The sequence below is a fragment of the Pelophylax lessonae genome, assembly GCF_965119305.1.
Source record: "Pelophylax lessonae genome assembly, chromosome: 2".
NCBI classification, from domain to species: domain Eukaryota; kingdom Metazoa; phylum Chordata; class Amphibia; order Anura; family Ranidae; genus Pelophylax; species Pelophylax lessonae.
In genome coordinates this window covers 77,349,306-77,372,827 of record NC_138769.1, presented here as the reverse complement: position 1 = coordinate 77,372,827, position 23,522 = coordinate 77,349,306, and the positions used below count along the sequence as shown (strand labels likewise).

Here is a 23,522-nt window from a genome sequence, read left to right as displayed (position 1 = left end):
CCAAACCAGCCATAGTAAACATGATGCGTGCCATAGACTCTGCTTTCTTTTCAGCCGGCCCCTAAAGGACCGGGATTCCTCTACTGGGATAATGGTTGCTTTGTTCAACCTGGAAACAGGAGGGTCCACCACTGGTGGACTAGTCTCCCTCAAAAGGGTAACGTACAGTAAAAAGTTTGGGGATCGCAAAGGATAATTTTGGTTGTTCCCATTTCGTACAGGAAAACCTGTCAAAATAAGGCACATAAGGAAACACCTTTGAGTGCGAGGTGACTTATGCGTACCAAACGACACAGCCACGTCTGTGGCTACGTCAGCCGCATCCTCCATTTCTGAAGTCTCACGCACTGCAGTGATAAGTGTGTCTACCAGTGCTGCTGCAACCTTGGAGGAAATCATCCTCACTATTGGATGGATCAGGGGGTGTGATATTAAGCCCCCCTGGACGGGCCGCATCTACGGCGGAATCAGATTCCGAACCAGATGAGACAGACTGAGCAGGGAAAGGCAGGGGAAGCTTCCTCCTGGGCCTTTGCCCACACGCAACTTCCACCCGGGATACTAAGGACTGCAGGACCACCGTCAGTGCAACCATGGGAAGCTGGGGTTCTGAGGGACCTACCACCTCCATGAGGGTGTCATTCGGGGAGATATGACCCTGAGGCTCCATAAGGAAAGGAAGAACCTGCAGTGCAAAAACGATTTTTTGGCACCACTAAAGGATACCCTCAATGCTCAGGGTACCTATCAGCAGAGAGAGATAACAGGGACCCCAAAAAGACTTACCCTACCGACCGGAGGAGCCCCGAGAATTAAAACCCAGCATCATAATGGACGCTATCCCTGTTCATATGTCCCAGGCACATGAAGAGGAAACTAAGGAAGAAGAGGAAGAGGAGTAGCTTCAGCAACCCCACGAGGCTTCAATTTCCAGCGTCTCCCCAGACTAAGGGAAAATGGCCCCACGTGACATCAACCAGCTACACAAACATGGCCGCCAACCAGAGACCAGCCAGACTAAGGGAAAATGGTCACCAGCAGCTACAAACACGTGCATGCTGCCAGGAGCTTTTCTGCACCCTCTGCAATGCTGCACCCTCTGCAAGGGGACCCCCCCCCCCGAAGGTAGGACACACGTTTAGGGGAGACACATCTGTGCACTCTGCACTGGTCCCTGCACTATACCCACACTGCAAACAGCAGGACATGCACCTAGGGGTCTCCTACCTGGGACACATCTAGACTACCAGGGGTGGAACAAACTATCCCAGGACCCTTACAGAGTGGGGATAGCGGGGGAGACCCCAGGGGTCTCTGATGCATTCTCTGCCATGGGACCCCCACCAGACTCTAGGTCCAGACAGGGGGGGAATGGGAGTGGAAAAAGCCCAGCTTAGTGAGGGATTTAAGGATGGGAAGAGGGAACCTGCAGGTAGGTCTGACTGTTCCTGGAGGTTACCCGTGTCCACCCCAAAGAAAACCACCAAAAGGGGAGAGGGGGGACTGTGCTTACCCTTCCATGGTGCGGTTAATGTTCCAGACAGAACTCCTCCCCAACGAAGTAGGGGAGCGGTCGGCCTAGGGACAGCTGCGACTCAGACCCAAGCTCGGTCGTATGCGACCCTGCGAGATGTTTAACTCGCGGGCCAGCCTCTGTACGTGAGGCTATGTCGTGGCCGAACAGCAGTGTAGATCTCCTGAGAGAAAAAAAAACAAAAAAGATACAAGGAAGGAGAAAATTGCTAGGACCAGAGATCCCAGCCGGGACCCCAGGTCCTTACTTCTGACTAGAAAAAGATTAAAACTGATTTTCTCTGGAGGAATCAATATAACCCAGTGGTTATGATTTATGGAACGCTGTGTCCGTTGAACGAAAGAGAAACTTACTTTCAATCCAGAACTCTTACCGGTGCAGTACTTTTTTTCTGCCACAAGATGTCCTCAGTCTAATGACCAACTTCATTCAACCCACTGCCTCTAAGTATAGGCTGTCCTGGACCTCTTACTGGACAGTGAAAGGAGTAGCAGCATAGTAATGAGCACATCTCTCTGCTTTCTACTATCAGCATGCTCCGTGATAGCACATAAACTAATTGTCTCTTTCTACTTTTTCTTTTCATCACACTTCAACCCTGCTGAACAAGGACTAAAGAGGCTGATACCAGGTCTAATTTAGGTACATACAGTTTATGTATTAAGGATTACAAAGCTGCAGTCATTTAAAGCGGTATAATACCCAAAAGCAAACATTATATTGCAGCTTATCAACTCTTAGATGTGATGACCTTTCTTTCTTTTAGGCTCTCTTTTTTTATTTTCACCTGTTTATCCGGGCCATAAATCTGTTTTTCAAAATAAATTGGCTTTCCTGCAGATGTACTGTAGCAGTTAGGAGTTGAGACAAATCATTTACCACTGACAGGGGTGCTCACCGTGATCAACTTTTAGTTATTTAAATCCTTTATCTCAAAAGGAACAAAAAGCTGTTGCTGTAACGGCTTGTTTAGTGTTAGCTGGAATCAACTTCAATTTGTTAGTGCAGCTAAATCTGCTAGGGCACCCTCTTCCCCCCCAGATTAACAACGCTGCTGTCCAAAGATGTCCATGTGCTCCTTCATTCAGAGTGGAGGCACACTTATACTGGCTGCCACCACATATGATGATTGGTAAGCTGCAATATATAACATTTTTGGTCCTGGGTTTAATACTGCTAAAATTATTACATCTGTACAGGGTGCAGCTTTAAAGTGGAACTAAACCTTCTTATTCACCAAGGATGGTGCCAAGATACCCTCAATTTAGATCTAGTGTTGCCATAATGCTATACACTTAGGCAGCTAAGACGCCAGCCATCTGAAGGCTTGAACATTTGGTTAAGAGCGGACGTAAGCACAATGGCAACTGTGATAATTATCACCAAAATGTGCTTTAAAGATGTTGTAAACCTCCAAATCTTTTTTTTTATAAAAAACGAACACCTGAAAGAAAAACACAATGAGCTAGTATGCATCGCATACTAGCTCATTATGAAATACTTACCTAAGAACGAAGCCCCGAAGTGCCGACCGCTCACCTCTCTCATGGGTGACATGTTGTGTTGCCCTTCTTCCGGGTTTGCGGCATCCGGCCATCTGATTGGCTGGAGCCGTGATGACGTCACTCCCGCGCATGCGCGTGGGAGCTGACGGTAACGGCACGGGGTTCTGAAGGAACGGCACGAGCGGCCGTTCCTTCAGAGCGCATGCGCCAATGATGTCACTGGCTGCATGCAAAGTAAATATCTCCTAAATGGTACATGCTTAGGAGATATTTACAGTACCTATAGGTAAGCCTTAATATAGGCTTACCTATAGGTACAAGTTGCAGAGGAGGGTTTACTTCCTCTTTAATAGTTTGAACATAAAATAACAGAAATCTGGCATGTTTGTTTAAAGATTTACTAACAATTATTTTTCACATTCCTTAAACTCATGGACTGTGAACTAAAAGGACCTAAAAGCAGGTACAGCCTGTATATCGAAAGACAGATTTACTGAAATAGTGCCAACACACAGGCTCGCCATATTACCGTTCATCAAAACTCAGGTTACGATCAGCAAACTGCTCAAGCAGGGTCCTCTCAATGATTTTCTTTGGCGCCTGGCTCTGGATGAAGTAAACGACCGCATGCTGCAACCGGTAATCGGTCTCCGGAGGGGGATCCTCTTGTGCTAGTTTCAATAATCGTGCATACTCTGTTTTGATGGCCTAAGAGGAAAAAAAGCAAAAACAAAAGCATTTATCAAAGCTGCAATTGTACAAAAGAGAACAGACCAACAACACATTGAATAAATGGAAACAAAGTAATCTTAAATTCAAAAAAGTCTTAAAAAGGGACTCCGTTGTTGCCTATGATAAGTAACTGGATGTGGAAAATATCAATGGATTACTGAAAGGCATAAGAAGCCTCTAGTGTATTTAGCAACTGAAAATAAAAAGCAAAGGATGGAATGTATGATGCTGTATGAATTTTATTCATTCCAATAAACGTGAGTTGCATCGGAGTGCAGCCGTCCAGACTTCTTCAGTTTCTTATACAAAAATCTTATATTCTTTCATCCATTGAGGGACACTGGAAGCGTCCCTCAATGAGTGAAAAGACGATCAGGTGGCAGCCTTGCAAGTGCTGTAAGCCAATGCTTGGTGCACTCACATATCTTGTAGAATGGGCTTTCACATTAAACGGGTAAAAGCCACACCATGAAGCCCAAAAACCTGAATTATGGTGTGTCTGAGCTATCTAGAGATGGAGGAGTGAGTAGCCGATGCATCCTACTGGAGTTCATTCGGGATGACAAAAGGGATTCAGTCTTTCAGTGGTTGACCCTTACAGCCTGAGCCACATCTAGACAATAGAGAAAAATTTTCTATTGATTAACGGAATTTTAAAGGCAGATAGTTTTAACATCTTAATGCGTTCTATGCATTACGATAAAAAGCCTTCTGTGTGTAGCAGCCGCTCCAGCACCCCATCTCTATCCAGTGATGTCACGAGTCCCTTGGCCCTCCGGGAATCTTCCTCCTAATTGGCTGACATACAGCAGTGGCGCCATTGGCTCCCGCTGCTGTCAAAGTCAGTTAGCCAATCAGGAGAGACAGGGGGTGCGGCCGAACAGAAGCTCTGTGTCTGAATGGACACAGAGCTGCAGCTCGGCTGCCCCCATAGCAAGCTGCTTGCTGTGGGGGCACTCAACAGCAAGGTGGGGCAAGGAGCAGCGAAGAGGGACCCAAGAAGAGGAGGATCTGGGCTGCCCTGTGCAAAACCAACTGCACAGAATTGTAACATGCTTGTTATTTAAAAAAAAAAAAAAACACACAAGACATTACATTAACTTGAACTGGATCCAAACAGAGGAACTGAAGAAAATTATCCTGGTTGAGGGGAAAGGCAGAAGCTACCTTAGGAAAGAAGGAATCTCACAGAGGTGCATCTTGCAGAGGTGATGGCTATAAGAAAAACACCTTGTGGGTGAGAGTAGAGAAAGGAATACAGTATATCTAAAGGGTTAAAGTTGTGTTTTTTGAAGTGCAGAGAGAACCAGATTCAGATTCCATGCAGTCACAGGGAAACTGATGGGGGGATCTGCACAAGAGCCCCCCTGTATAGGGGGTCCTTAAAGTGTTCTCTGGAACAAGATAGAAAAGGTAGAAACCAGACCTTTGATGGCGCAGATGGCCTAACTCTGGTCTAGACCCAGCTCCAGGAAGTAGATTAATCCATTAAAAAAAACTCCAATGGTGGAAGCCCAGAGACTTACACCAAGTGAAGCATGACCTGCATGCTTGATGATCACCCTTGCAGAAGTAGCCTATTTAGCGTTATGAATAGAAGGTATTACAGATTCAGGGATGCTCCTGGCTCTCAGAACCTGGACTATAACAGACATGCCATTAAAGCCAGTGACCGTGAAGCAGAATTGTAAATAGGTCCTTTAGACAAAAGATTGTGGTGATCTGGTTGACCTCTTGGTGTCTTACCAGGTTGAAATGCCAAATCCACCTGGGCCAGTCCCAAGCAATAACGATTTGCAGATGGGCCTCCATCTAGATTCTGGGAAGCAGACAAGAAAGAAGATTAAGGGGAGGAAAGGCATAGATCACGGTGTATTACTCCCAGGAAGCCAGCAGAAGATTTCTGTATCTGGAGACAAACCTAGTTTGTTGTTGAACCTGGAGGCCAGAAGGTACACATCTAATGTTCCCCACCTGTGACACAGGTTCAGAAAAACCTCCGGGTTTAGAGACCAAGTTTGCCTGCCAATTATCTATACCTGGGTTGTACAAGGCTGAAATGTGAAGTTATGCCCAGGACAGGACTTGATCTACCTCCAGCAGGATGGTCCAAAGCTGCAGAAAACTGCAAAAATCGCCCAAAGCTCCAGGATGTTCAGGAGAGACAACTCCAATGAGCCAGAACCAAACAGTAAGAAAAAAGTTTTAGAAAGGGCTTGCAAGCCCTTATCAATTGGGTCCTTAAAAACAGTAGCATCTTCTACTGGAATAGTAATCGCCAGATCTACTGTGGGAATACAACACTTTTACACACAATCCTTCTAAAAGGATAATAAGCAATTGGGGAAAAACCTACAGCTTATCAAGGCAATTTTCAATCTCTGTATAGAAATAGTTGGAAAGAATTTTGCACAGGGAAATTCTTTGTGGCTTTAGGAGGTTTACAGGTGCCAAGACTGGAAACCGCTCTGGCAGAAGCAACAGGCTGACCCTCTAGTTTTATCATAAGAGCCAAAATTGTCTCTGACCCTGGGGAGTTTCAATTTATCGCTATTACCCCAAAGGTAAAAAACATCTGTCAGGGACTGGAGTGATTCAGAATTGGACTAAATCTCTGCAGCGGATGGCTCAAAAGCTAATAAGGCACAGGTAGGTCAGATATATGAACTGAGGAAGAAGTTGCAGGAGCAAGCTTGTGGCCTCTGCAGTCAAAGTCCACTGTGTCTAGAAATAGACATGTTGCAAACGTGTGGCAATAAAACAACTTCAGGCTTAGGGTAGGAGGCAAGCCCTCAGGTACTCCCGAAACCCAGACAGTTGGTAGCATATGGCGGGAAGATGGTCAGAGGTGACAATCACTTATATAGATCGAAGTTCCAAATGGCTCCTAGCAAGCAGAAACTGCAGTGGAGAGATGCTTCTTTAACGATGTATGGCTGAAAAGAGCGCGGAGTGTGTGCACAACACTCCACCCTGGGAAACTAGATGATCGCTCAGTCTCACAGCGTTAACCTCTTTAACAGTTAAAACCAGAAGAAATGGGAAATTTAAATGTGGCCAGCGATCTAGGCAGATGAGACAGCTCCCGATGCTTGGTCCATCTGGCCTAACAAACTGAGTGTTCAGAGACAGGGCAAGTGATGAGGCAATGCCACCAACTATGAATTTTAAAAGCTCTTCACAGCCAACCTTTACCAGAAGTGAGTCTGGAAAGCACCCCATGCGAAACAGTGCCAGAAAAATACTTCTAGGCTATGCCTGCAACATCCAGTCCAGTGTTGTATAGATGTAGCTCTCCAGAGACAAGTTCTAGCATCAATGTAAAGAAGAGTTTAAATTGGAGATAAAAAAACTTTAACATAAAGTGCTTACAAAAATAGGTTAGTTCATTCTCCTAGGACAATAGCGCAAAACAGAGGCATGCTAGTAGTAGATGGGAGCTATCCTGAGCTGGGCTACACTTTTTGTTTACCAGTGTCCAATCCTCCTGTAGTCAGTAGTAAAACCTGAAGGTTGTTAAAAACTTCCTGTGTCCTTTAATGGATGAAAAATAAATTCTATTTTAGGCATGGGTCAAGGAAATGTAAACACACCATGACACGTCATTGTGCGCTGGTGTGGATTATAATGTGTGATAATGTTGTTTGGTGTGGTTTTATTTTTTTCCAAGTCAATATATAGACATACAAAAACTGAAAGAAATTTTTGTTATAGTTCCAAATGTGTAAAGATGGGTCACCAACAAAACTCAAAGGGAAACTCCAGTTTAGTTGAGAATAAAAAAAATGAATAAAAAAAAAGAAAATTGCCACCCAATCCTATCCCCATTGAATTAATATAGGAAAAAGGAAAGTCTTCAACACTGTTAAGATTCCAAGCTGGTTAAACTCTATTGTACCCAGCATGACAATCCCTGCCGGGGAACCTCCTCCTTTTCTTAGGACGACGAAGTAAGGATCTCTTGTCTGGATCTTGAGTTACACCAGCATTAAATTTTAATGGAGTGTTACTGTTTGTGGCATAGGACGAGCTCCTGTCTGATTTCGGACACCCAGCTTTTTGGACTTGTGAGTGCCGCACACACCTTTAATTGGCTTATATACAGTATCTCACAAAAGTGAGTACACACCTTACATTTTTGTAAATATTTTATTATATATTTTCATGTGACAACACCTGAAGAAATGGCACTTTGCTACAATATAAAGTAGGGAGTATACTAGTGTAAATTTGCTGTCCCCTCAAAATAACTCAACACAGCAATTTATGTCTAAACCGCTGGCAACCAAAGCGAGTACACCACTAAGTGAAAATGTCCAAATTTGGCCTAAAGTGTCAATATTTAGTGTGGCCACCATTATTTTCCAGCACTGCCTTAACCCTCTTCGGCATGGAGTTCACCAGAGCTTCACAGGTTGCCACTGGAGTCCTCTTCCACTCCTCCATTGCGACACACGGAGCTGGTGGATGTTAGAGACCTTGTTCTCCTCCAACTTCCATTTGAGGATGCCCCACAGAGGCTCAATAGGGTTTAGGTCTGGAGACATGCTTGGCCAGTCCATCACCTTTACCCTCAGCTTCTTTAGCAAGGCAGTGGTCGTCTTGTGGGTGTGTTTGGGGTCGTTATGTTGGAATACTGCCCTGTGGCCCAGTCTCCGAAGGGAGGGATCATGCTCTGCTTCAGTATGTCACAGTACATGTTGGCATTCATGGTTCCCTCAATGAACTGTAGCTACTCAGTGCCGGCAGCACTCATCCAGCCCCAGACCATGACACTCCCACCATCGTTCTTGACTGTAGGCAAGACACATTTGTTTTTGTACTCCTCACGTGGTTGCTGCCACACATGCTTGACAGCATCTGAACCAAATAAGTTTATCTTGTTCTCCTCAGACCACAGGACATGGTTCCAGTAATCCATGTCCTTAGTCTGCTTGTCTTCAGCAAACTGTTTGCGGGCTTTCTTGTGCATCATCTTTAGAAGAGGCTTCCTGCATGACAACAGCCATGCAGACCAATTTGACGCAGTGTGCAGCGTATGGGCTGAGCACTGACAGGCTGACCCCCCACCCCTTTAACCTCTGCAGCAATGCTCTCAGCACTCATACATCTATTTCCCAAAGACAACCTCTGGATAGGACACTGAGCACCTGCACTCAACCTCTTTGGTCGACCATGGCGAGGCCTATTCTGAGTGGAACCTGTCCTGTTAAATCGTTGCATGGTCTTAGCCACCGTGCTGGAGCTCAGTTTAAAGGGTATTGGCAATCCTCTTAAAGCCTAGGCTATCTTTATGTAGAGCAACAATTCTTTTTCAGATTCTCAGAGAGTTCTTTGCCATGAGGTGCCATGGTTGAACTTCCAGTGACCAGTATAAGAGTGATAACACCAAATTTAACACACCTGCTCCCCGTTCACACATGAGACCTTGTAACACTAACGAGTCACATGACACTGGGGACGGAAAATGGCTAATTGGGCCCAATTTGGACATTTTGACTTGGGGTGTACTCACTTTTGTTGCCTGCAGTTTAGACGTTAATGGCTGTGTGTTGGGTTATTTTGAGAGGACAACAAATTTACACTGTTATACAAGCTGTACACTCACTACTTTACATTGAAGCAAAGTGTCCTTTCTTCAGTGTTGTCACATTAAAAGATAATATTTACAAAAATGTGAGATACTGTACCTGGCAAGGGTTTTGGCAAACTTTACTGCCGATTCTTACTTTCCTATGTTCTGAAGACATTGATATAAACCTTTCAAGCATTTAATCAAACTGACTATGTGGGAGGGCTTGTCTTCATAACTAGATCCAAGTGCAATGGATTAAACTGATAAGTAGATAAAAAGTTAATCTATGTGCTGAATGCCATCTTCTACTAAGATCTGTTTGGAGAACAAGGATGGATCATGCATCAAATGCTGGCATATGGCAATGCCTTCAGATATAGGTGTGCTGCTTTTCTGATAGTTTATTATTAGCATCAGTTTATGCTATTATTGAACAAAGTTACTGTTATACTGACACTTGTTTAAAAAGGCAGAAAGGGCAGGAAGAATGGATGTATTGCACATAAGATATTTGTAGATACACAGGGGACCCGTGTGGTTTTAAAAGGTTTGATGGTTTTTACCTAAAGCAAGTAAAAATGTTTCATATTTTGCGTGGAGCCAGTCAAAATGGCAGTTAAAACAATTACATTTTATATATTTTTTTTTTTAGGTACCTGTTTTGTAGGGAAAAGCATTGATCTCTGTGTGATTGGAAACCATTGTATTTCAAATTATGTTACTCCAAGAAGGGTAATGAAGAATGAGGGTAAATAAAAGGTATGTAACTTAGCTGTCCATCCAAACCAAAATATCCCAGCAATGCTACTATTACAATCATGTTCAGGGCTCCACGGGAGTCACAATTAGATATCAATCCTTCCTAGGGGGAATTATAGGGCAGACACGAACATCCTAAAATGCCTGGTTCTTTTTAATACCTTAGGCTAATTTCACAGGTATCCCAAAAGCAAGCAATCTTCAGCATATGAAGAGTGAGGAAAAAACAAGGAAAAACAAAAAGGCAGTTTTTCAAGAGAGTCCAATCACTGGGATGGCTCATGGGTGGTCTCTACAGGTAATGGTGGTTTCGATCACATGAGAATCCTGGAACTCCGATATTATCTTCATTCTTTTAATATTGTTTAAGTTGTGCCAGGAGTACAACTGTACAATTCACATCAGTCAATACCCCAGAGCTACAGTTAAAACATTTCTAAACAAATAAAATAAAAGTCATGCATAGGGGGTACAATGTCTATAATTCTTCTGTGGAAATTTTGACCATCTGAGGAGCATCCAATTCCTTAGAGAGTTCTGTTCACACTTCAGCAAGCAGAACATGGGTATAAAGGAAAAAAGGACCAGGTCTGCTTGTGATCCACTAATGCAGCCATTCTTAAAGAGAGTGCCATGAAATCCTAGGGCTCCTTCAGTTTTCTAGGGGTTTCTTGAGCATTGGAAGACCGACACCCAACCTGGTGTTGCCTGCATAGTTCTAGGCCAATGTCACTTTGCACAGCAAGTGGCATGACAATAATGTTGTTTTTAGATATCTCAAAGGATGGCATTGTTCCCAATGACCATCAATGTAAGGGAAATTCTTCCCATTATTTCCAGTGGAATAATGCACTCGTTCAACTGAATACCAACTACCATGTAAGGTGCATTCTTTCTCTCACTGAACATAGATATAGGGGAATTTCTCTCACAGACCATACTGTAATGTGAACCTTCTTCTTCTTCTGATCATTATTGTTAGTTGACAACTCTCCCACTGACCACCAACTTTAAGGGGAAACTTTAATGAACACCAATACAAAGAGGTATTTTTCCACTGACCACCTATACAAACGAGTCTGTTGGTTTGTTTTCTAGACTTTTTTTTATGTTAATTTCAATGTATTACTGAGAATTAGGTTATCATACAGTTCAGGGGGTGTTCAAAATGATTCACCTTCACAGCCAAGGAATTACTAGCCTTGTCTAAAAACTTTCTGCAGACCATACACTTCTGCATTGTAAAATGAAAATGAAGCATTCTTCCGACTAGTCCGGAAGAAATTAATACCACCACTGCTGTCTACTGAGATTTGGTGTATGGGGAAGAATAGTTCTGAGATAGAACACTGCACAATAAAGACCTTTTAAAAGACAACCAAAATACTCAAAAACATTTCTCAAAGCCCTTTACCTGGCTAAAGGAAATTATGTAAAAGATTATTAAACCCAAAACTAAGGATTAAGTGTCCCCTTGTTTGACAAAACTCAATAAATCACTGCTGACCTGTAGCAGCTCTCATGGCATATGGTAGTCCGAGCCCTGCTTGCAAGAAATCCTTTTAACACTGCCCAGAACAGTCAGAGGCTTCCCAAGAGTGCTACGATCCCCTGTGATCCCAGCACAATCACTACCGTATTCCATTTTCATGACCTTTTGTGCAGTGCATAGACAATATTTAGGGGAATTTTCAGGTTGTAGCACAAAAAAGTAACCTAGACACCTTTAGCAGTCACTGCTATCTAAAGATGCAATAGATTGTGGCAGTGGAGGAAAAAAGATATAAAACGGTTTTGAAAAATAAGGGGGAAAACAATCTTTTTTAACCTAAAGCCTTTTTAGTTATTAATGAAAAGCTACAGTTTTATCCAAACTTTTGCTCCACACCCTTCACCCCTAAGCTAAAACTACCCGAACTTCCTCTGCTTGCTTACTTTAGAACGAGAGACATGTCCTCCACTGTTTAAAAAAAAGTCAGGCGCTAGCACACAGCCTCCACCTCTCAAGAGAAGTCCACCAGAAATCACAAACTCAATATATACTTAACATAAATCCACAAAAATCACTTAATATACAAATGGAGAGTAATAAAAGTCCATATGAAGATTAAGTATATAATAGGAGAAATAGGGTGATACCCTTAAATAATCCAAGATGTATACAACTTGTATGGTTGGCAAGTGTGTATTTTGTACACACTGTGGTAGAGCACTACTTGAAGGATATATAAGCACTTTATAATCTGAAGACACTGCGGTTGGAGGAATTGAAAAAGGATATACTCACATCTTCATATGGATTTTTATTACTCACCATTTGTATATCAAATGATTTTTGTGGATTTATGTTAAGCATATATTGAGTTTAAGTGATTTCTGGTAGACTTGTTTTGAGAGGTGGAGGTTATGTGCTAGCGCCTGACTTTTTTTAATCCCTTCTTTTTGGAGGTAGGTGTCCACTTAAGGGACAGCTGAACTTTTATATTTTAAACCGAAAAAAATCCAGTCAAGCAAAAAAAAAAAAAAAAAAAAAAAAAAAAAGGTAAGCAGCCACTTAACCAACTATGATACCAGCTGTAAATGATAAATATAAAAAAAGAAGCTGCGCTAAATCCTAATAGTGCACTCATGAATAATCATATGATAAATAATGTGGGTTGAAAACAATTAAACATGCGGTGAATAAATGAGCAAAATATAGAATTGAAAAAATTAAATCATAAGAAAGTGATATAATTAAATAGGTGCAAAATCCAGTGTTCGGTGAACATAAAGTCCTTTCAATGAAAAAGTAGTTTTCAATATTAAAGAAGTGTGTCCATAAAGTGCCAAAATGTGTACAAGTAACGTTGATTGATGAAATCCACCACCAAGCACCAACACTTAGCATATGCTTATCAGATAACATGGACCATAAATTATAATTAAGGTCAGATACTTATAATAAATCAGTATCTGACGTTCGGCTTGTTCCTGGGAAGAGGGCACTGATGACGAAATGCGTCGGAATTGGCTGTTACTGTAGACCTTGCGCTTGCTTAGGCGTTACAGCGTTCCTTTTTTATGAGCGGACAGTCTGCTGGTTTTTGATTTGTGCCTGTTTACAACTCATCAAAAGGTACTTCTATACATTTTAAATAAAACTACCTAAATGTTAGCAGGCTTCAAATTATATATTTTGCTTACAACATATTCACTGCATGTTTAGTTGTTTTCATGCCACATTATCATAGGATTATTCATGATTGCACTATTCGGATTTAGCAAATGTATATATAATTTTGTTTGGCGCCATACTTTTACACAAATTTTATACACAGCCTCAACTGTTATTTACAGCATTTAAACAGAAAAAGCAACATCTCTGCATCCAAAGTAAGCAGCTCCAGGGGGGCTGGGCTGCTGTAATTCAGCTTGGGGAAAGGGGGGGGGTAAGTTTAGTGTAAGTTTAGACATAAGAACACCCATAAAGTTTTGGGTGTTTTCCAGTTCCTCAGTACATGTTACCTATTGAGACCTGTGATAAAACAAGTGTTCCATTTCATTCAGCTTTTGATGCTGCTACCTTTTTCGTGAGCCTCCCTCCAGAGTTGGTTGGTGAATAGTTAACGCCTAACTAATCATGTTATTATCTATCACACACCCTATAAAATTGTTTTTCTACTCTATAAGAGACAATCATAATTTGAAAAAGCTCACTGCGTGGGTCAAGACACAAAACTAAACAAGGCTGTGTATCAGTTGTGGATATTTTTAACTGATTCATGACAAATGTTCCCATACATGTGTAATAATATCTCTCACCCACAGGTGGTTTAGTGAGCTTTGACGTCATGTGTAAAGATGGCTGTCATGTGGTTTTAGGGGGGAAGTGCAACCATGTCTTGCTGACATCACTCACAAAATAACCTGTGAGTGGTCAACCGGAATATTTACATCCTTAGGGGTGGTCTCTGGTTTACAGGCCTATAAATAGAGTCTCTAGCATGGGGGAAGGGAGGCTCGTTTTTTTAGAGCTGAGGAAAGACCAAACATGCAGCCAGAATTTCTTATTGTCCTGTTCTTCCAGCTATCTAGTGTAAACTGTTGACATTCAACTACCAGAGCTAAGTATTATTGGATATTTTGGGATACTGGGAATAGGAGTGTATGTTTAAGTCGTGGTTGGTATTTTGTGTATGGTTTATGGTAACTTTTGTGTGTTAAGAAGCTTTATGTATTTTGATGTCCAGCAAAGTTTTGTTTTAGGCTTTTTATCAAAACTGCTCTTGGTGTATATGTTTTTTTTAAATATTCACTAGATTTTTCAGTGGCTGTCCAGTATACCTTCATATAAATTTTGTTGTTCCCACATTTGATACAACTGGTGTAGTCCAGCAGGATACTGCATGGTCACCAAATATAGAATATTTGGACGAAATATTGTGTTCTAGAAGGTGTACGAGTATTATTCATTGAATTGCTGCTAGAGTCAGCAATTTAGTGAATGACCCCTTAGCACAGTCACTTTGAGCCAGGACAATACATAAAGATTGTGATTGTCGTTTTTGCATTTGTGTTCCCCCTGAGAGTAGAGATGCATACTCTTTTTAAAAAAAGCAAGAGAGCGGGAGGGAAGGAGTCAGCTAAGTATAGAGCGATTCCAAAATGGGTCTGTTCTGGGTACTGCAAACCCATTGCAGAGGAATTGATTATATATGCTGCTCCAATCTATCCAGACCTGGGTACTGAACTTGGTACGCAGGTTTTGCGTTTAGATTTGAGCGTATATTCTAAGCAGAAAGCCGCTGCCACTACTGGGTGGTTAGTTGTGCAGATGAAGAGTATCTTTTCTGATGATTTGGATGAGTGTCAGGCACATTCCAATAATCACAAAGCAGAGAAAAAGGAAAATAACTTGTGAGCATGGTGGAGAGAATGGTTTGCGGAATAGTGCTCGTGATGAACTAAAATGAATTTGTAAAGGGGTATACCCAAACAGAGCTCAATAAACAGCTTGCAGAGGTGACCGAGTGTCTGGAAGACACTGCAAGCAAGGCAAATGATTAAGGAAATTGCGCATTTAAAGTTAAACCTGTAGTGGCTTTGAGGTGTGTTCAAACCCCTGTAGGCAAAGCTGAAGATTTGAATGAGTGGTGTGCAGCCCTCATAAACAAGTCTAATGATGCCCTAACAAAAGGACAAAGGCTCTAAGCCTGTAAGCAAAAGTAGGACATGTGGCACTGTTACTTCCCATAAGCGGGAAGCTGAGGATCTGATCAGCTGGGGCCGAATTGAGTCAGATGAAAGGCGAGGTCTATGGTATCCAGAAGAAACCTGTGGACTGATTTACTTAAGGCGGGGGTCCCTAGAGAGGAAATAGATGGGATTCCTACGCCAGCTTTGTTTAAGAAGGTGATACAAGTGGTTGGAAATGATCGATTCAGCCACATTGGGTGTTTTTACTGTCATAGAATGGGGCATTTTGCTAGATACGGCCATGCTGTAAAGATTGGACAATAGCAGGCTAGTGTTCTAAGGACAGCACAGAGAGACAAGCAAGTTTTTTTATGTTTTGTTTGAAGTCAATGCCTTTCCGTGGAAATATTACAAGGCAACAGTGAGCACCCTACAACAGTTTTGCAGTTAAAAATGGGCAGATTGAGAAATGTGAGCTATGTTTTTTGGCACAGGTGGAAGGAACGTAAAATCTGCTTTGTCTCTTACTCTTAAGGTACTGAGCATCGAGAGGTGGAGCAGGCAGGGCAGATGACCAAGCCAGATGGGATGGAGCAGACCAGAAGATCGTATCAGAACCTGAGGAAGAAGTGGATGATTTCCTGATGGTGGCCGAATTGGAGTGGACTTTCATCTAAGCATTTCCTTATGACCAGGAGGAGGGAGAACAAGGGACTTTCATCATTTGGGATTTTCTTTCCACAGTCTGCCAAGGACATTGCTAATCTTGCTCAAAGTAATGTGGCAGCTTCCAGGGACTTTGATTGTCCAGAACATACAGGAGTCGAAAGGGAGAAAGGCTTTAAGAGCTATTGAGAATCCTAAAAAAAATAAAGGGGTGGAATGTGTTGCTATCAATATTTGATGATTTTATAGCAAATGTTTTTGTTAGTTAGATTCCCTCCTGTAGGCATATTTTTATGTGTAGTATCTCTCACCCACAGGTGGTTTAGTGAGCTTTGATGCAATGTGTAAAGATGACTGCCACATATCCAATTGACCATGTGGTTTTGGGGCAAGTGCAACCATGTCTTGCTGACATCACTCACAAAACAACCTGTGAGTGGTCAACAGGAATATTTACATCCTTAGGGGTGGTCTCTGGTTTACAGGACTATAAATAAAGTCTCTAGCATGGGGGAAGGGAGGTTCGTTTTGTGGATCTGTAGAAGGAAAGCATGCAGCAAACAACCTGCTCACTGTCCTGTTCCAGATATTGAGTGCAAGCTGTTGCTAGAGTTAAGTATCATTTGATCTTTCTTTGGGATATTGGGAATAGGAGTGTATGTTTGAATCTTGTTAACCACTTCTGGACCGTAAGGTTTTGCCCCCTTAATGACCAAGCCCTTTTTTTGCGATTCGGCACTGTTATTTTTAACTGACAACTGCGCGGCCGTGCAATGCTGTACCCAAATACAACTGATGTCCTTTTCCCCCTCACAAATAGAGCTTTCTTTTGGTGGTATTTGATCACCTGTGCGATTTTTAATTTTTGCACTCTAGACAAAAGAAGATCGATAATTCTGAGAAAAAAAACAAACAATATTTTTCACTTTCTGCTATATAACACCACCCCCCCCCCCCAATTTTTTTCATCCTTATAGTGCAATTTGTATTCTGCTACATATTTTTGGTAAACAAAATCCCAATAAGCGTATTTTGATTGGTTTGCACAAAAGTTATCACGTCTACAAACTAGGGGAAAAATGTATTTTTATTTTTTACTAGTAATGGCAGAGACCAGTTGCGGCGGACAGATTGGACCCCTAACTGACATTTTTGACACTTTTGGGGGGACCAGTGACATTACCACAGTAATCAGTGCTAAACATATGCACTGTTACTGTAATAAAGACACTGGCCGGGAAAGGGTTAAACCCAGGGGTGATCAAAGGGTTAAGTGTGAGCCTAGGAGAGTGTTTTCAAACTGTATGGGGGACGGACTTCTGGAATCAACAGAGACCTGTGATTCTAAATAGGAACGGTTTACAACACATCGGGGAGCGATCGCAGGTGCCCGTCCCATGAATCGGCTTCCCCGCTTCCTAATGGAGGCGGGACGCCCCCAGGGGCACTACTGCAAACCGCTGCACAGGTACGGCGGTTTGCGCAGCAGAGCCAGCCTGCCTCAGTATATCTGCGGCGGGCGGTTGGCAAGTGATTAATGTTTATAGTAACTTATGTGCAAGAAGCTTTATGTATTTTGATGTCCAGTAAATTTTGTTTCAGACTTTTTATCAAAATTGCTCTTGATGTGTCTGTTCATTTTAATTATTCCCTAGATATTTCAGTGGCTGTCCAGTATACCTTCATTATAAATTTTGTTGTTCCCACCTTTGATACAGCTGGTAGCAATAAAAAAAAAAAAAAAAAAAGCTGCTCTTGCTGTGCTTTTTATCTGCTAACTTCTTAACTTGCTTAAAATTACAAAATGGCTATTTTGTAGTTTTTAAAAATTGCAATTTCACTTTTTTTTGGACATGCTAATATATGTGAGAATGTGTCATTACAAACTGGACTATGACAGTGGAAAGCAGAGAAAATCAAAGCAAATATCCATGAGACAAACCAATGCCAACAGCAAATGAAAACATGTTAGGAAGTTGTACCTTAAAGAACCCAGCTTCAGGCCCACACATGTCATACACATTCCTGGATTTACCTATGGCCATGATGATACCTTGCATGTTCGGGGTCATCATGACCTGCCACAAAGGATTTCAGTTTTAATGATCATCATATTGTTCAACAGTGTAACAGAGCACAGGCATGCAAACAAGATTTTTTTATTTTTTGTTGTTTATTTTTGCAAAGCAAGTCACCACATGCATGTGCCATATAGCGTGTGCTAGCAGTACAACGGAGCAGGTTAATAATATGTAATGAAGTGTGGGATGTGAGGCCGAGATCGTCTGCAAACATAACAATGGTGGCCAAAGCAGGTAGAAGACATTCAGCAGAGGAACGTTAGAACCCAGACACCACCTGTAAGCGCTAAAAATACATTGGCTTAACAATGAAAACAAAAATATATCACGGAAATACATGTTGTAAACATTTTTACATTTCCCTCCATGCAGTTTATGAACAAACTCACTAATGGGTGCCTCCACGTTCCCTTTCTACTAGAATGACAGACTTGACTTTACTTAACCCAACAATCTTTCTCCCCCTTTCCCCAAAACAACCAAGTCTATCATTATGAAATTATTAGTATCAGCAGAATGAAAGGTGCTAAAGGAACAAAATGATAAATCTCTTAAAGGGATTGTGAAGGTAGAATAAAAAAAAAAAAAAAAAAAAGTCTTCATACCTGCTCCGTAAAACGGAATGGCACAGAGCGGCCGCGAACCTCCTCTTCTCATGTCACACACCGGCGCTCCTGGCCCCTCCTCTGTCCGGTTCCTCCAGGGGAAGCCGCTTCCCATGACACAAAACAGTGGGTCTCAGCCCCGCTCCCTCGTCATTGGCTTTGATTGACAGTACTGAGAGCCAATGGCTCCCGATGCCCCAGCAAAGCCGGTGAGACCCGGAAGTAAGGGAAGAGAAGAGCTGCAGACATGCATGGCTCTGGATCAAATGAGGGCTCAGGTAATTAAAGGGGGAGTTGGGGGGGAAGCTGATGGCTAAAAATGTTTTACCTTAATGCAAAGAATGCTTTAAGGTAAAGAGTGTTTAGGCTTTAGAACCACTTAAATGTTAAAGTTTAACTTAACACTGGACAATATGCCCTGCTCCTATTTCCATCTGTACTCCTCACATTTTTAGAAGATGTATGTTATATATACATTAACCGGAGTTAATGGCCAGGAAGAATTTACACCCCTAAGAGGCCTTTACTTTACTAAGCGTGCATTCTACATCAGGGGCTGATACAAGTAGAACATTGTGCAAACCACCAGCTACAGGAAGCGTGAAAGCCTTAAGGGATAAAGAAGTGAACAACAGAATATTATATACAAGCTTTAAGAAAAACTAGTGTTTTAACAGAACCCAGGAAATTTTGTAAGAAAAACATGCTTTTACTCTTCATACACGTACAACAAAAATGTTTTTAACAGCTGGCTATATGCTTAGAGGGCAATATTTGAGGCAGCAGTATAGTCAGTTTTGTGGCCAGGAATCTTCTTTTCTTTCTAGGTCACAACTCATGTGCAATTCTTTTTCGATTACGTCTTGCAAGATTCTCCCATCATTGATTAGAAATTAGTTTGCTTTTCAAAAAATTTTCAACATGCCCGATCGCTCAAAATTTGATGGCCGCACGAAAACTGGCCATTGCTGTGGCCCACTAATGGTGCGGAATTCGAATGAAAATTCATAATTGCCATTTCGAAAGAAAATTTGTTTGGAATTCGTCCCATGTATAGCCAGCTTTCGTTTGCTTGGTCAGTTACACAAAACTAACCAAAACACCTACATCATTTTTCCAAGGCTTAAAGCCTAAACCATTTTTTTTGTTTTGGATATAGTGATGAGGGGTTAGAACAGCAAGTTCATATTGCCATATGCAGTTCTATTACAGAGATTTTTTTGAGTTGTGTGTGGGAAAAGAGAATTCTTCCAAAGGGGAAGCTCATTCTGCTAACAGTTGTCTGAGATTTTATTTCACTTCCTGTTGTATATACAGGATAGGAAGTCAAGGTAAATCTCTTAAATGTTATACAGATGAGGAAGAAAAAAAAAAAAAAAAAACCTGATGGATTTTATTTCTCTACTCTATCCAAAGTGGATTTAGATATACTTTGTGGAGCACCACCTTCAATACAAAGAGCCCCGCACAACTCTTTAGCAAAAAGTAAATCTAAGTGGCTATGGCTTTTTCCACTGCCTAACCTATCTTAGGCCTGCACAGTGCTGATCATCTCAGAGAATCCCAACTCATTGTACAATCCTGCACACATGCTGAGCTGAAGAAGGGTATACAGTGGATATAAAAAGTCTACAAACCCCTGTTAAAATGTCAAGTTTCTGTGATGTAGATGTAAAAAAAAAAAAAAAAAAAAAAAAAAAAATGAGACAAAGATAAATCATTTCAAAACGTTTTCCATCTGTGATGTGACCTATAAACTGTACAGCTCAATTGAAAAACAAACTGAAATTATTTTTTTTTTTGTTGGGGGGGGGGGGGTGAAAAAAAAAAACGAAAATAATGTGGTTGCATAAGTGTGCGTGCACCCCTTTATAACTTTGGATGTAGCTACGATCAGAATTAAGCAATTCCATTCAAATTAATGTTAAATAGGAGTCAGTACACACCTGCCATCATTTAAAATGCCTCGGGCTTACCCCAAATAAGTTCAGCTGTTCTAGTAGGTCTTTCCTGACATTTTCTTGTCGCATCCTACAGCAAAAGCCATAGTCTGCAGAGAGCTTATAAAGAATCACAGGGATCTCATTGTTAAAAGGTATCAGACAGGAGAAGGGTACAAAAGAATTTCCAAGGCATTAGGTATACCATGGAACACAGTGAAGACAGTCATCATCAAGTGGAGAAAACATGGCACAACAGTGACATTACCAAGAACTGGACGTCCCCCCAAAATTGATGAAAAGACAAGAAGAAAACTGGTCAGGGAGGCTGCCAAGAGGCGTATAGCAACATTAAAGGAGCTGCAGGAATATCTGGAAAATACTGGCTGTGTGGTACAAGTGACAACAATCTCCCGTATTCTTCATATGTCTGGGCTATGGGGTAGAGTGGCAAGATGGAAGTCTTTTATTACGAAGATTAAAAACATCCAAGCCCAGCTAAATTTTGCAAAAACACATCTGAAGTCTCCCAAAAGCATGTGGGAAAAGGTGTTATGGTCTGATGAAACCAAGGTTGAACTTTTTGGCCATGATTCCAAAAGATATAGGTTTGGCGCAAAAACATCACTGCACATCACTAAAATAACACAAAACCCACAGTGAAGCATGATGGTGGCAGGATCATGCTTTGGGGCAGTTTTTCTTCTGCTGGAACAGGGGCCTAAGTCAATGTAGAGGGAATTAGGAACAGTTCCAAATACCAGTCAATAGTGGCACAAAAATTTCAGGCTTCTGTTAGAAAGCTGAACATGAAGAGGAACTTCACCTTTCAGCATGACAACGACCCAAAGCATACATCCAAATCAGCAAAGAAATGGCTACACCAGAAGATGATTAAAGTTTTGGAATGGCCCAGCCAGAGCCCAAACCTGAATCTGACTGAAAACCTGGGGGGTGATCTGAAGGAGGGCTGTGCACAGGAGATGTCCTTGCAATCTGACAGATTGAGTGTTTTTGCAAAGAAGAGTGGGCAAATTTTGCCAAGTCAAAATGTGCCATGCTGATGGACTAATACCCAAAAAGACAAAGTGCTATAATAAAATCAAAAGGTGCTTCAACAAAGCATTAGTTTAAGGGTGTGCACATTTATGCAACCATATTCTTTTATTTTTTTTTTATTTTTACTTTCCTCCACCTAAAAGATTTCAGTTTGTTGTTCAGCTGAGTTGTACAGTTTATAGGTCACATTAAAAGGCGGAAAAAATTCTGAATTGATTTATCTTTGTCTCTTTTTTTTTTTCATCACAGAAACCTGACATTTCAACTTTTTATATGCACTGTAAGTGTATTAGTCAGGCTGCTTAGTACTCATTTCAAGTAGGCACACACTATTTTCTATGATAAGACTTGTCCACATTTATGGTTGTACAGGGAGACTGGGCTCCAGACACGCTGCATTAACCACTTCAATACAGGGCACTTTCACCCCCTTCCTGCCCAGGCCAATATTCAGCGCTGTCACGCTTTGAATGATAATTGCGCAGTCATGCAACGCTGTACCCAAACATTTTTATAATTTTTTTTTCTACAAATAGAGCTTTCTTTTGGTGGTTTATGTTAAAATTTTTGTAAATAAGTAAGTTTTCTCCTGCACTGACGAGCACTGATGAGGCCACTCCCACAATCCCACGCTCCAATGAGGACTTGAGGGGCAGAGTGGAGAGCAGTAACCAATAGTCACGGTTTTCCGCACTGAGCCAACAAAGAACTGACTGATCAGTAGTCATGTGATCACTCTTCAGTTCTAGGTCATAGAATGATACTGCAGCATAGATGTATATATATATTTTCTTAAAGTCCCAAACTTCTCCTTTAAAGGGTAATTAAAGTAAAAAATTAAAATGTTCCTATTAATAGTATGTTAAATATCTTTATATTTGATATTATTAATTTTCTGGCTAGCGGATTCTCAAGCTTAGAAAGTCTTTTCTAAGTAATACAATCAGCTTCTTCACTGACAACGCAATCTCCCTTTAGCTGAATTTGCTAAGCTGCCTTTTACTTCCTGAAAAGGTTGTCTGTCTTTCTTGGACAGGCATGCCTAGTCCTGCCCAGCCCCTCTCCCATCCCTCCTATCCTTCACAGAACATGATCTCCTCCTGCTGCAGATTTTCTACAGTGTAGAACTACGTGTTTTTTTTTCTGCTTACATTGTGTGAAATGCACAATAAAAAGATCAATCATTTGTAATTTTCTGCTTACTGTGCATTATACACACAACATTTTTAGATCATGTTATTTTTTTCAGCTTAGTTTGCATTAGACATGTAGTAAAAGGAATCATGAGGGGGTTTTAATGGGGAGTTCTCTGCTTGTAATGAGTGGTTCTCGGATTGTCAAGCATTGCAATAACACTACAATGTTGGATTATGTGAAGTTCTCTGCTTGTCATGTATTGTTCTCTGCTTGTCATGCGTTGCAATAACACTACATTGTTAGATCACGTGGAGTTCTCTGCTTGTCATGCATTGCAAGAACACTACAATGTTAGAATGTTGGATCATGGGGAGTTCTCTGCTTGTCATGCGTTGCAATAACACTACAATGTTGGTTAATGGGGAGTTCTCTGCTTGTCATGTATTGTTCTCTGCTTGTCATGCATTGCAATAACACTACAATGTTGGATCATGTGGAGTTCTCTGCTTGTCATGCGTTACACTCACACTACAATGTTGGATCATGTGGAGTTCTCTGCTTGTCATGCGTTACACTCACACTACAAGGCAGAATAATGCGATGTTAATGTATAGCGATCATTGTAGACTGAGCTGAGACCCAAGAGCCCTTCCAGCTACACTGACAGTTCCCCCTCCCCGTGTCCAGCTCTCTTCTCCTATGGTAGTCTTCATGCAAGGCCCTGCACAGCTATACGGTATATATGCACCCC

The 23,522-nt window shown here is 41.6% G+C and overlaps 1 protein-coding gene and 1 long non-coding RNA gene across 4 annotated transcripts in view; one reads left to right on the top strand and one right to left on the bottom strand.

The window, feature by feature from the left end:
• LOC309545470 overlaps window positions 1-23,522 on the top strand; it is a 1,154,934-nt gene that overhangs the window by 229,415 nt on the left and 901,997 nt on the right. The gene's annotated exons all lie outside the window — the stretch shown is intronic.
• Window positions 1-23,522, bottom strand: part of USP25 (ubiquitin specific peptidase 25) — a 226,137-nt gene that overhangs the window by 22,384 nt on the left and 180,231 nt on the right. For 2 of the 3 annotated variants that reach the window (XM_082245201.1, XM_082245200.1), the window contains 2 exons: window positions 17,932-18,027; window positions 3,569-3,747 (listed from right to left, as the gene is read on the bottom strand). In XM_082245201.1, the coding sequence (XP_082101327.1) occupies window positions 3,569-3,747; window positions 17,932-18,027 (275 nt within the window). The remainder of the gene's footprint in view (window positions 1-3,568; window positions 3,748-17,931; window positions 18,028-23,522) is intronic. The other variant, XM_082245202.1, reaches the window with a different exon arrangement.